Source organism: Capra hircus, chromosome 22, assembly GCF_001704415.2.
Source record: "Capra hircus breed San Clemente chromosome 22, ASM170441v1, whole genome shotgun sequence".
NCBI lineage: Eukaryota > Metazoa > Chordata > Mammalia > Artiodactyla > Bovidae > Capra > Capra hircus.
In genome coordinates, this window is record NC_030829.1 from 2750636 (window position 1) to 2765817 (window position 15182).

General features: G+C 38.6%; 1 protein-coding gene across 1 annotated transcript in view; it reads left to right on the forward strand.

Annotated features, from left to right (window-relative positions):
- The window catches only part of ZCWPW2 (zinc finger CW-type and PWWP domain containing 2), a 148999-nt gene that overhangs the window by 46539 nt on the left and 87278 nt on the right, over window positions 1-15182 (forward strand). The window contains exon 3 of the mRNA XM_018066626.1: window positions 12083-12433. Coding sequence (XP_017922115.1) covers window positions 12083-12433 — 351 coding nt within the window. The remainder of the gene's footprint in view (window positions 1-12082; window positions 12434-15182) is intronic.

Consider the following 15182-nt stretch of genomic DNA (forward strand, 5'->3'; position numbering starts at 1 on the left):
TTTTTCACCTTTCCAATTTGCTTCAAATACTGAATGACCATAGAATGGTTGATGCTGAGTTCTTTGGCAACTTCTCATATAGTTGTAAGAGGATCAATTTTGATGATCCTCTCAACTGGTCATTGTCAGCTTCCAATGGCCGGCCACTGCACTCTTTCATCTTCAAGGCTCTCATTTGCTCTGCAAAACTTCTCGAATCACCACTGCAGAGTATGTTTGTTAGCAGTTCCTAGGCCAGGTGTGTTGTTGATGTTGCAAATTGTCTCTGTAACATATTGTTTATGACCCATTTTGAACTCAATAAGAAAATCACTCGAATTTGCTTTTTGTCTAACATCGTTTCCTTAGTCTAAAATGAACATAAAATAAACATCAAGTAATAAGTCATTATCAAAAAAAGCAAAGCAATAAATGAGCATTAAAGTGATGTATAACGTAATCACATTTATTTAAGAATATATTCCAGTATCAAACAGCAAAATTCAGCAATCCAAAACTGCAGATTACTTTTGCATCAACCTAAATACTTTATTTGTATTTTTGGTATTCTCTTCAATATGCTGTTTCTTTGTAGAAACATAATTTAGTATTCATTTATTTATTTACTTTTGGCTGAGCTGGATCTTCATTGCTTCGCGTGGGCTTTCTATAGTTTCAGACAGTGGGGGCTACTCTCTAGTTGCTGTGTGCAGGCTTCTCATTGCAGTGGCTTCTGTTGTTGCAGAGCATGGGCTGTAGGGCACGGGGCTCCAGTAGTTGCTGCATGTGATCTAAGTTATTGCAGCTTGCAGGCTCCAGCACACAGGCTTAGTAGTTGTGGCCCAAGGGCTTAGTTGCCCCGCAACATGTGGGATCTTCCCAGACCAGGGATCAAACTGGTGTCATTGTAAGGTGATTCTCAACCACTGGATCACTAGGAAAGCCCTGTAGAAGTATTTTAAAGTAACTTCACTTTGTGAGGAAAATTCTGGATAATACAATCTGTATATGTGTTTTAACTAGTTAAATATAGCTGATGTGGCAATAATTTTGAAAACCAACCAGATGCTGGAGAAAAGGTAACAGAAATAATGAGAATCTGGTTTGAAAAGAGTAAGTATTTCATAACCTGTATTATACATTCTATTAGCCTGGATAAACTATCAAATCTAAAATACCAAGAGGTTTAAGTTTGACACAATTGAAAATGAGTATCACTACTTAAATAATAATGACATTTTCTTGGTATTAATTTATCTTCTCAGTATTATGCACTGACTTCCTAAGAAAATCTGAAAACTTTATCTACCATTTAAAAGTAATCTTTTAATCCCCTTAACATTTTATAATAGGCTATCATAATGGATTTTCCTAAGCTTTCCACTGATGCAGCGTAGTGAACTTAGAGTGCTTTTTCCAGTGGTTCTAGGATGGACAGAATCCTAGGCAATTGAGTGATAGTAATATCATGCTCTGCTTTCTTTTATACCTCTTAACTCATTATCTGTTACTAGTATTCTCTTCAATATGCTCGCTCTTTGTAGGAATATTTTAAAGTGACTTCACTCTGTGAGGAATAATCTAGATGATACAGCCTGTAGATGTGTTTAGCTAGTTAAAAATAACTGCAGTATGGTAAAAGTAAATGGATCACTGAAGGGCACCAGATACTTTACATGTGGTACCTCCCATCTTTCCAGCAGGAGGCCTCACATCCCATTTAGAACATATGACCTGCTTTTATATGGTCTGAGTGAGGGTTCTAGTATCAATTTGATATTAAATACTAAGAAACCCTATTTTTCTTATTAAATAATAAATCGAAGGTTCTTGAATGAACTTGTAATGGATTATCTCACTGTTTGTAGAACTGTTCCCCAACTCCTTACCCTTGGCTTAGTTGTCCCAATACCTGCTTTAGACTTATGAGTCTCCCTCATTTCTCTTCATATTTGAACTTGGGGTTGGTAGCTCTTTACCCAGTGACCAGTGTTATCTCCTCCTACTGTTACCAAATCGCAAGTCTGTGTGCCTGATACACAGTAAGGCCCATCAATACTAAAACATTAGAGTTTGGAACAGAGAAAGATTTATTACAGATTTATACAAAGAGATGGGTGGCTCATGCCCTAAGAACCCCAAAGTTACTGAAAACTTTCAGCAAACCCCTTTAAAAGCAAGAGGTGGGGGAGGGGCATGATTCGTTGTTGCAAACTTTTTGGTGTCAAATTCTTTGCTGTTGAGGTCAGGTCATGGTGAGGTAACAGGTAATGGTATTCTTGTGAGTCTCTACCAGACAACTTTTATTCTCGGTCCTGACAAAAAAGGGCAGGGTCTTAAGGTACAACTTTCATCCTCCAATGTCCCAATCCTGGCTAAGAGAAGGTGGATCGCAGTTGGCAGCTCCTGTAGGGCCAGGTCCCCACATCCTGCCGAGCTGCCATTGCTGAGGGAGCCAGGTGCCCAACTCAGCCGGTCTCCAGTCTCCTCAGGGCACCCAAATGGGGAAGACTGGGTCTCGGAGAGTGTGACCCAGGCAGGAAGTCGCAGAGACAGGAAGGGAGAGCGGTTCACTGCTGCCTCAAGGACTGGGGCAAGGCTAGTGAGGGGCCTTAGTGAGGGCGCTGGAGCCCTGCAGGAGGCAGCCCCAGTCTCTTCCCTGGGCACTCCACCTCACCTGCTGGCCCAAGGCTAGGTGAGCTGGAGGCCTCCAGGAGAAGGGCTGAATCTGCCTCTTACCTCACTCTCCACCTCACAACCCCCCCACTCTGTTGTCTAAATCCCCTCACTAACTCATTATTTTAACAGTTGGTTGCTTGTGGGCAGGGCCCACCGCTGCACTGTTCAGTGGCTGAGCGGACCCCTAACAGTCGCTCATTGACAGTTGTTGAGTGGGTGGGGCCCACCGAGGCCTTGACTAATAGATGAACAGGACACATTGCCTGGTAACAGGATACGAAGTAAAGGTGCACAGCAGTGGCTGCTGTGCTAAGGACTGAGGTCACTGCACTCTGTTACAACAAGTTAGAGATATTACTATTACTGTTTAAAATTTCCTGGAGCTCATTAGAAGTAAAGAAAACAAAATACAAAGGACGTCACCGAGACAGCAGAGTGAATACAAGGCATCAGACTTTTCTTCCTCCCACAGATGCACTGAATGAGCAGCTCCACACAGATCAGTTCCTTTGGAAGGAAATCTAGAAACTAGTTTAGTTCCTCCTATGGCTTCCCTGGTGGCTTAGAGGTTAAAGCATCCGCCTGAAATGAGGGAGACCCGGGTTCGATCCCTGGGTCGGGAAGATCCCCTAGAGAAGGAAAATGGCAACCCACTCCAGTACTCTTGCCTGGAGAATCCCATGAGGGAGGAGCCTGGCAGGCTACTGTCCATGGGGTCGCAAAGAGTCGGACACGACTGAGGGACTTCACTTCACTTCACTTCACTTAGTTCCTCCTACACATTGAGGTGACTGAGGAAATAACTACACTGAAATGAGTAGGAAAAGCTAAGATACATTCATGCCATAAACCTTTAGTTTAACCGCGGAGGAACCCAGCAGTTTCTCCCTGAGAAACAGATGGTTTGGACCACACAGCTAGTTCCTCAGCTTTTATGGCTGCTACCCAAGGGACCAGCTCCTAGATCACCTAGCTCTGAGAGCCAATGGGAATCAGCATTTGTGCATCCACCAGGACCGTGTTAAGCAAACAGGTGGCTTTAAACAGAAGTGCAAACACTTAACCTTGGCTGTACCCTTGGACTCAACACAGAGGGACCAGAATAAAACACAAAATTACCATTTTATCCGTGGAAGGAATTTAACTGTATACTTTTCTAGTTGCTGCCCAAGAATTGGGCTTCTAACCAGCTTGCATCTGGAAGCTGACTGTCCTCTTCCAGGAGCCTGAAAGGGCTTGTGAGCACTTTCCTCTCCCCCTCTCCAGTTATAAAAGTGAGTGTCCAGCTTCTTTCTGAAAGGAGCTTGTCTGTGCATCTAGCACCCCAACTTTTATGACTTCCACTCAAGGGACTGGCTCCCAAGTCACCTAGCTTAGAGAACCAAAAGGGCTTGGCATTCACAGTCCCCTTTCACCATAGAAAACAAGTAAGCAATTTCTAACAGATGTGTAAGCACGTCCTGCCAGGCTTATCACAGAGAGAGCAGGCAAAAACACAAGTCTCAGTTTTCCCTAGAAGGGATTTGACTGTATACTTTTTCAGCTGCTGCCTAATGGTTCTAATTAATCTGCATCTGGGAGCTAATGGGGCACATAATTAGTAGTAGTTCTGTGAGATCCTGAATGGACATGTGGAAAGTGGGGTGAGACGAGAGAAGGCAGAAGATCAAACAGAAGAAAGGATCAGTGAGCTTGCAGATAGTTCACTGGAGATCATACAGTCAGGGGAGCAAAAAGAACAGAAAACGGTGAAGACAGGGAGTGGAGTAATATATTGAAAGTTCTAAAAAAACTTATGAAAGAAAGAAAACTGCCAGTCAAGAACAGTGTTTCTGGCAAAGTTGTTCTTCAGAATTGGTGGAGAAATAGAGATATTGTTAAAAGGTGAAGGAACTCATCACCACTAAACCTGCCCTACAAGAAATGCTAAAGGAATTCTTCAAGCTGAAATGAAAGGGTGCTAGTTAGGAATATGAAAATATAAAAGTGTAAAACTCACTGATACAGGTAAATATAAAGTTGCATTAAAAATAATATATGATGGTATTATGTAAATCACATATAACTGTGGTATAAAGGTAAAAAGACAGAAGTATTGAAAATCTCTGTAGATACAATAATTTTGGGGCTTCCGTAATAGCTCAGGTGGTAAATAATCTACCTGCAATGAAAGAGATTCTGGTTAGGCTACCCACTCCAGTATTCTTGGGCTTCCCTGGTGGCTCAGCTGGTAAAGAATCCTCCTGCAATGTGGGAGATCTGGGTTCAATCCCTGGGTTGGGAAGATCCCCTGGAGAAGGGAACAGCTACTCACTCTAGTATTTTAGCCTGGAAAATTCAATTGACTGTATACTCCATGGGGTAGCAAAGAGTCAGACACTTAAATGATTTTTATTGGACACATAATATGGAAAGGTGTGACATCAGAACATAAAAGGTGGGGACAGAGAGTAAACATGAGGAGCTTTTGTATGTTATTGAAGTTATCAGCTTAAAATGAACTATTATAATTGTGGATGTTTTAGGCAAGCCTCAAAGCAAAACCCTTTGGTAGATATGCAAAAGATAATGCAAAAGAAATCCAAGTATACCACTATAGAAGAAGAAAAAGATCTATAAAACACTTAGAAAAAAATTAACAAAGGGGCAATAATAAGCTTTTACCTGTTAAAAATTACTCCAGATGTAAGTGGACTAATTCTCTAATCATAGACTGAAAATGAAAGGAAGGAAAAAGATATTCCACACGAATGAAAACCAAAAGAGACCCAGAAATAGCTATTCTTATATAAAACAGAATAGAAGTAAAAAATGTTAAAAGTGTCAGGGTTGCTATACAGTGATAAAGAGGTAAATTCATCAAGAGAATATAATAACTGAAAATATTTATGCACCCAGTATTGGAGCATCTAAATATATAAAGCAAATATCTGAAGAGAGAAATGAACAGCAATACAACTATAATTAAAATTGAAATTAAAAGATGCATGCTCCTTGAAAGAACAGCTGTGACAAACCTAGACAGTGTATTAAAAAGCACAGATATCACTTTGCTGACAAAGGTCCATATAGCCAAGGCTGTGGTTTTTCCAGTAGTCTTGTCTGGATGTGAGAGCTGGACCATAAGGAAGGCTGAGTGCTGAGGAATTAATATTTTTGAACAACAACAATAATAGGGGATTTCATTACCTGACTTTGAACAATGAATAGATCATCCAGACAGGAAATCAGTAAGAAAACTTTGGACTTATATTATGCTTTAGATGAGACTTCCACAGATGTATACAGAACATTCTATCTAACAGCAGCAGAATGCACATTCTTCTCAGATGTACATGGAGCATTTTTCAGGATATATCATATTCCAATACTATCAGGCATCTTTTCTGACCATAATGGTGTGAAACTAGAAATCAATAACGGGAAAAACTGGAAAATTGACAAATACGTAGAGATTAAACAACATGCTCCTGAAAAACCAGTTGGTCAAAGAAGAAATAAGAAACCTGAAAATGTCATGAGACATACTAAAATTATGGGATATTGTAAAAACAATTCTAAGGGGGAAGTTTATAATGATAAATGTTTACATTAAGAAGAAAGACCTCACGCAAACTAACTTTACACTAGAAGGAACTAGAAAAAAGAAGAGCTACTAAGCCTAAATTTAGTTGGAGAAGGAAATAACAGAAATCAAAAATAAATGAAAGATTAAAAAAATAATAGAAAAAGATCAGTTAAAGTAAGAGTTGGTTTCTTGATAAAAGACACAAAACTTTAGCTAGACCAGCAAGGAAAAAAAAAAAAAAAGACTTAAAATCACAAGTGAAAGAGAATTTATAGCTGAGCCACAGAAACACAAAGGATCCTAAGAGACTATGACAAAAAATTAGATGCTAACAAATTGAATAATTTAGAAGAATGGATAAATTCCTTGAAGCATATAACCTCCCAAGACTGAATCAGAATGAAATAGATTGGAACAGATAACAACAAGTAAGGTGATTGAATCAGTAATCTAAAATTCTCCCAACAGGAAAGTTCAGAACCAGATGACTTTATTAGTAAGTTCTATCAAAAATTTAAGAGTAATTAGTGGGAATTTCTTCTCAACCTCTTTCAAAAAATTGAAGAGAACAACTCCAAATACATTTTACAAAGCCAGCATTAACTTGATACCAGCATCATAAAAGAACACCACTAGAAAAGAGAACATCAGACTAGTATACCCAATGAACATATGTGCAAAAATCCTCAATTTTCTAGCAGACAATAGAGGAGCACATAGAAAGTATCATACACCAGGAGCAAGTAGAATTTATTCATAAGATGCATGGATGGTTTAACACTTTCAAATGAATAAACATGATACACCCCAGTGAAGGGAAAGGTAATCAAATATTGTCATCTGAGTAGATGGAGAGAAAGCATTTGACAAAAGTTAATATCTCTTGATGATGAAAACTCTTGACATTGGATGTAGAAGGATTATATTTCAATAAAATGATGACCGTATGTAACTAGCTAACAGGTAACATCATGCTCACTAGTGAAAAACTTAAAGCTTTCATCTAAGATCAGCAACAAGACCAGGGTGCCCACTCACACCACTGTTATTCAACGTGGTACTAGAGTTTCTAGCCAGGACAGTCAGGCAAGAAAGAGAAATAAAAAACGTCCATATCTGAAAGGAAGAAGTAAAATTTTCTATTTGTAGAATACATGATCTCATATATAGAAAACCCTGAGGACTCCACTAAAAAATTGTTGAAACTAATAAATGAGCTCAAAGTTGTAAGACATAAAACCAACCAACAGAAGTGAGTTGCATTTCTATACACTGACAACAAAGTAGCTGAAAAAGAAATGAAAATAATTAATTTACAGTTGTATCCAAAAAACACTTAGTAATAAAGTTAATCAAAGAGGTAAAAGATCTATAAACTGAAAACTGTAAAACATAGATGAAAGAAACAAGGCAAAAATAAGTGGAAAGATATCCCATATTCATAGATTCAGTTCAGTTCAGTCACTCAGTTGTGTCCGACTCTTTGTGACCCCATGAATCGCAGCACGCCAAGCCTCCCTGTCCATCACCAACTCCCGGAGTTCACTCAGACTCACGTTCATTGAGTTGGTGATGCCATCCAGCTATCTCATCCTCTGTCGTCCCCTTCTCCTCCTGCCCCCAATCCCTCCCAGCATCAGAGTCTTTTCCAATGAGTCAACTCTTCGCATGAGGTGTCCAAAGTACTGGAGCTTCAGCTTTAGCATCATTCCTTCCAAAGAAATCCCAGGGTTGATCTCCTTCAGAATGGACTGGTTGGATCTCCTTGCAGTCCAAAGGACTCTCAAGAGTCTTCTCCAACACCACACTTCAAAGCATCAATTCTTTGGTGCTCATCCTTCTTCACAGTCCAACTCTCACATCCATACATAACTACTGGAAAAACCATAGCCTTGACTAGATGGCCCTTGGTCGGCAGAAGAATTTATATTGTTAAAATGTCCATACAACCCAAAGTAATCTACAGATTCCGTTCAATCCCTATCAAAATTCCAGTGACATTTTCACAGAAATAGAAAAAATCCTAAAATTTGTATGTAACCACAAAACTCCAAATAGCTAAGCAATCTTGAACAAGAAGAGAAAACTTGGAGGTTTTCTACTTCCTGATTTCAAACTATTTTACAAAATTGTAGTAATCAAAGTGGTATGGTATCAGCATTAAAAACAGACACAGATCAGTGGAACAGAATACATAGCCCAGAAATAAACCCAGGTATATAGAGGTCAACCAGTTTTAAACAAAGGTACTGAATAGGGAAAAGATAGTCCCTTCATTAAATTGTCTTGGAAAACTGGGTGTTCATATGCAAAAGAATGAAATTGAATCCTTAAACTGTACACAAAAATAAACTTGAAATTTATTTTTGGATTAAAGACCAAAACCAAACTGTAAAATTCCTAGAAGGAAACTTAGAAGAAAAGTTTCTTGAGATTGATTTTATCAATAATTCTTTGGATCTGACACCAAAAGCATAGGCAACAAAAGCAAAAATAAAGTGAGTGAGTGAAGTCGCTCAGTCGTGTCCGACTCTTTGCCACCCCGTGGACTGTAACCTACCAGGCTCCTCCGTCCATGGATTTTCCAGGCAAGAATACTGGAGTGGGTTGCCATTTCCCTCTCCAGGGGATCTTCCTGACCCAGGGATTGAACCCCGGTCTCCCGCCTTGCAGGCAAACACTTTAACCTCTGAGCCACCAGGGAAGCCCCAAAATAAAGTAGGACTACATTAAATTAAGCTGTTTCTTTGTAGGAAGAGACAATTAGTTAAATGAAAAGTAGCCTACAGAATGGGAGAAAATAAACATTTTACAAAGTGATTAATATCCAAAATATATAAGGAACTCATACAGCTGACACAATCAAAACGTTTAAATCTTAAAATAGGCCGTTTTTCTAAAGAAGCAATATGGCCATTGGTTATATGAAAAGATGCTTCACATCAGTAGTTATCAGGGAAAAGCAAATCAAAATCACAGTTAGTTAGCACTTGACACCTTTTAGGATGGCTGTTATCAGAAAGTCAAAAGATAATAGAGATTGATGAGGATGTGAATACCCTGGAAACTTGTAGATGGGAATACAAAATGCTGCTGGTGCCATGGGAAACAATAAAGAGGTCTCCTCAAAAAATTAAAAATAGAACTACCACATGATTCAGCTACCCCACTTCTGGGTATTTATCTAAGGTAACTGAAATCAGGATCTCCAAGACATATTAATACTCCCATGTTTATAGCAGTACTATTTACAGTAGCCAAGATATGGAAACAACCTGAGTGTTAATCGATGGACAAATAAAGAAAACATACAATGGAATGCTGTTCAGCCTTAAATGAGGAGAATGTTCTGCAATGTGCAACAACATGGATTAACCTGGGGGACATTCTGCTAAGTGAAATAAGCCAATCAGAGAAAGACAAATACTGTATGATTCCACTTATATGTTGTATCTAAAATAATCAAGTTCATATAATCAAAGAGTGGAATGATTTCCATGGGTGAGGAAAATGGTGAAGTAGGGAGTTCTAAATTAGCAGGCATAAAATTTTAAGTAAGAAAGATGAGTAAATGATAGAGATCTGCTATACAACATTCTACCCATAGTCAGCCATATTCTTTAAATGTACTTTAACATTATTAAAAGGGTAGATCTCGTATTAAGAGTACTTGCCAAAATATAATAAAATTAATAAAGTTTAAAAAAGATTTAAAATGAACCATCAACTCAAAAAGAGAAAGATAAGCTCAACAAAGAATGCCCAAAGAAAATGGAAAGAATAAAGTACAGCTATTAAGGTGAAAGAGGAGAGTGAAAAACTTTCAAAAAACCGTATCATGGCATCTGATTCCATCATTTCATGGCAGATAGATGGGGAAACAATGGAAACAGTGACAGACTTTATTTTCTTTGTCTCCAAAATCACTGCAGATGGTGACTGCAGTCATGAAATTAAAAGATACTTGCTCCTTGAAAGAAAACCTATGACCAACCTAGATAGCATATTAAAAAGCAGAGACATACTTTGCCAATAAGGTCTATCTAGTCAAAACTATGGTTTTTCCAGTAGTCATGTATGGATGTGAGAGTTGAACCATAAAGAAGGCTGAGTGCCAAAGAATAGATGCTTTTGAACTGTGGTGCTGGAGAAGACTCTTGAGAGTCCTTGGACTGAAAGGAGATCAAACCAGACTGTCCTAAAGGAAATCAGTCCTGAATATTCATTGGAAGGACTGATGCTGAACCTGAAACTCCAATACTTTGGCCGCCTGATGGGAAGAACTGACTTACTGGAAAAGACCCTGATTGTGGGAAAGACTGAAGGCAGGAGGAGGAAGGGACGACAGAGGATGAGATGGTTTGATGGCATCACCAACTCAATGGACATGAGTTTTTGCAAGCTCTGGGAGTTGGTGACGGACAGGGAACACAGGGAAGAGTCTGACACTACTGAACCACTGAACTTGGTTAGTGATGTTGGATAGTGGATAGTGATAGCGGATAGTGATAGATTATCCATACTTGGATAGTGATATTCAGTGTGTGTGTGCTCAGTCATGTCAGACTCTTTGCGACCCTGTAGACTGTAGCCTGCCAGGCTCCTCTGTCCATGGAATTTTCCAAGCAAGAATACTGGAGTGGGTTACCGTTTCCTACTCCAGGGGATCTTCCCAACCGAAGGATCGATTCCCCGTCTCTTGCATCTCTTTTGTCTCCTGCATTGGCAGCAGATTCTTTACCACTGAGCCACCTAGGAAGCCCCAGTGGTGGTCTACTAATTTATCAATATAGTATATGCAAGTCTTTTTCTAAAAATAGGTTTCTTTTTCAAAGTAAGTTACTAATAATTAGTTTTACTTATATTTTACCTGTATTAATTATTAATTATTTTAATATACACATAACTTATTAAAGCTGGCAGTTAGAGACATATAATTCTAATGTCTTGAATTAATAGTGAATAAAATCACTTGAATTAATAAAAGGCAAAATAATAAGCAAAATATTCATTTAATTTTTAAACAATTTCACATATTCATATAGTGAAATATTTTGCTACCTTTGGTTTTCTTCAGAGTTAGAAAGGGATCAGGCCTACACTGTGTCCATCACATACCCAAGAGGCAATACTGCCTAATGGATAAGATCGCAGAATTAGGGAACTGCCTGACTTTAAATCCCCACTATATCATGTACTAGCTCTAGGACCTTAAACAAATTACTTGACTTTTCTTAGCTTTCATTTTCTCTCTGAAAATGGTCACACTGAGGTTGTTGGGAAGGCTGTATAAGTGGTGTGCATTGAATAGTATCTGGCCCAGAGTAAGATTTTACCTCTTATTATAGTGGCTTAGCAGTAAAGAATCTGCGTGTGATACAGGAGATGCAGGTTCAATCCCTAGGTTAGGAAGATCCCCTGGAAAAGGAAATAGCAACTCATTCTACTATTCATGCCTGGGAAATCCCATGGGCAGAGGAGCGTGGCAGGCTACAGTCCATGGGGTTGCAAAGAGTCAGACACGATTCAGCGGCTAAGCAACAACAATAACAACAATGGCAAAGCACTGGGCATCTATTAGATGTATATTGAGTAGCAGTAGAAAAGCTGCTATAGTTGGCCTGTGCCCCTTTTCTGCTCCATCACACTTTCCTTATTTTTAATTTGGGAGCATATTATGACCAGAATGACTGAGGCTTCTCTTTTCTTCCTTTGTCTCTGGGTGGGTGGAAACACGACATGTTCAACGTTTACAGAGAAGAGGCGGGCAAACAAAGTATAAAAGAGCTACTTCTCGGATTTTGGCCTGAGCTTTCTCTCCTTATCCCCTGAAATCTTTATTCTGTTACTTTCTAGGTTAAATGCAGTTACGGAAAAAGGAAAATTTGATAGTAAGATAATAGAATGTTGTAATATGGCAGTGGATTCCTCAGTGGAGAACAACATGTATATAAACAAAGTGTGGGTTCAATGTGAGAATGAAAGTTGTTTGAAATGGAGACTGTTATCAAATGAGGATAAAGCCAAAGTCAATCACAATGAACCATGGTACTGCTTCATGAACACTGACTCAAAGTACAATAAGTGCTCTGTTTCTGAAGAAGACTTTCCTGAAGAATCTCAGCTTCATCAAAGTGGGTATAAGATCGTCTACTCACAGCTGCCTCTTGGAAGCTTGGTTTTGGTAAAATTACAGAATTGGCCAAGGTAAGATTTTTGTTGGTGTTTTCTAGTAAACTTTTGAGGTATAGTCTTGCTAAGTTTATTAACTTTCAAAACTTTTCAAACAGTCAACTTCTCTGTTGTCTAAGTTATTTATTGTTTTCTGATCTCATTGTTATTCTTGCCCTGACTTGTTTGGGTTTAATTCTTCTTTGTCTAGTTTCTTAAATTGGAGACTTAGATAACTGATTCATATCTGTTTTTCTTCCAGATATGGGCAATTAAAGCTATAAATTTCTCTTTAAGCACTGCTTTAGGTATATCCCACAAATTTTAATTGTGTTTTAAAATGACCAAATATGCGATTTAAAAAATATTTTTTTGAGATCTAATTTAAATCTCTTGTAGTCTGTTTTGTTGAATCTTGTTTTATGGCCCAATGTGGCCTATCTTGAAAAAAATTTACATTCTTTAATTATTGCCTAGATGCTTAAAAGATCTTTTTTCTTTTAATTTTTATACATTTACTATTTTATAGCTCAGTGTTTCCCATTCTGGGTTGATTTCTCTAGTATCCAATGCACATTTTCAGTATGCAGTTTCAAGTCTTTTCATCTCAGTTATGTTTTTTTAAAATTATAACCAGTTTATTCTGTTTCATTGCTTTGATTGTATGTTTGGATCCCTGTAGTACTGATGGTGAATCTTCTCTGGTGAGCTTTGGTATTACTTTTTCTTCAGGAGTTTTCATCTTTAAAATTTACGTATTTTCCCTTTCCATATGTTATTTTTCTGAAGGAGTTTCCAGTTCTTGTGTTTTTCTAGTTCAGTCTTTATTGAAAAATTTAAAATTTCTTTCAAAAGTTTTGCCCCTTCTCTTTTCATATCTTCCTTTTCTCCCATCACCTTGTTTTCATTTATATTCAGCGATTCGCCATGAAAAATATTAGATGTTTGCTTTCCTAGGGAGACTGTGATGGGCAACCGCACAGAACACACACGAGAGGCTTCAAGCCAATCCTGAGATGTGTGCTCTTGCTCTATCACTTCCTGTTAGGGGCCAAATTGTGGTTCCCCCAAGGGTCGTGTGTTAAATCTCTAACCTCAGAATGAGAGTGTATTTGGAATGAGAGCCTTTAAAGAGGTGGTTAAGTTAAAAGAGGCCCTCATCCAGTCTGACTGATGTTCCTGTAAGAAGAGAAACTTTGAGCACACAGTAGACAACCAGGGCCGTGTGCAGAGCATAGCCCAAGAGAAGATAGCATCTGCAACCCCGGGAGAGGCCTCCAGGAAAACCGGCCCAGCTGATACCTTGATCTGCGACTTCTAGCCTTTAAGACTGTGGGAGAATAAATTTCTGTTTGTGAGCTACCCAGTCTGTGATATTTTCTTTTTTTTTTTTAATTTTTATTTTTACTTTACTTTACTTTACAATGCTGTATTGGTTTTGCCATACATTGATATGAATCCACCATGGGTGTACATGCGTTCCCAAACATGAACCCCCCTCCCACCTCCCTCCCCATAACATCTCTCTGGGTCATCACCGTGCACCAGCCCCAAGCATGCTGTATCCTGCATCGGACATAGACTGGCAATTCGATTCTTACATGATAGTATACATGTTACAATGCCATTCTCCCAAATCATCCCACCCTCTCCCTCTCCCTCTGAGTCCAAAAGTCCGTTATACACATCTGTGTCTTTTTTGCTGTCTTGCATACAGGGTCGTCATTGCCATCTTTCTAAATTCCATATATATGTGTTAGTATACTGTATTGGTGTTTTTCTTTCTGGCTTACTTCACTCTGTATAATCGGCTCCAGTTTCATCCATCTCATCAGAACTGATTCAAATGTATTCTTTTTAACGACTGAGTAATACTCCATTGTGTATATGTACCACAGCTTTCTTATCCATTCATCTGCTGATGGACATCTAGGTTGTTTCCATGTCCTGGCTATTATAAACAGTGCTGCGATGAACATTGGGGTACATGTGTCTCTTTCAATTCTGGTTTCCTCGGTGTGTATGCCCAGCAGTGGGATTGCTGGGTCATAAGGCAGTTCTATTTGCAATTTTTTAAGGAATCTCCACACTGCTCTCCAAAGTGGCTGTACTAGTTTGCATTCCCACCAACAGTGTAGGAGGGTTCCCTTTTCTCCACACCCTCTCCAGCATTTATTGCTTGCAGATTTTTGGATCGCAGCCATTCTGACTGGTGTGAAGTGGTACCTCATTGTGGTTTTGATTTGCATTTCTCTAATAATGAGTGATGTTGAGCATCTTTTCATGTGTTTGTTAACCATCCGTATGTCTTCTTTGGAGAAATGTCTATTAAGTTCTTTGGCCCATTTTTTGATTCAGTCGTTTATTTTTCTGGAATTGAGCTGCATAAGTTGCTTGTATATTTTTGAGATTAGTTGTTTGTCAGTTGCTTCATTTGCTATTATTTTCTCCCATTCAGAAGGCTGTCTTTTCACTTTGCTTATCGTTTCCTTTGTTGTGCAGAAGCTTTTAATTTTAATTAGATCCCATTTATTTATTTTTGCTTTTATTTCCAGTATTCTGGGAGGTGGATCATAGAGGATCCTGCTGTGATTTATGTCGGAGAGTATTTTGCCTATATTCTCCTCTAGGAGTTTTATAGTTTCTGGTCTTACATTTAGAGCTTTAATCCATTTTGAGTTTATTTTTGTGTGCGGTGTTAGAAAGTGATCTAGTTTCATTCTTTTACAAGTGGTTAACCAGTTTTCCCAGCACCACTTGTTAAAGAGATTGTCTTTACTCCATT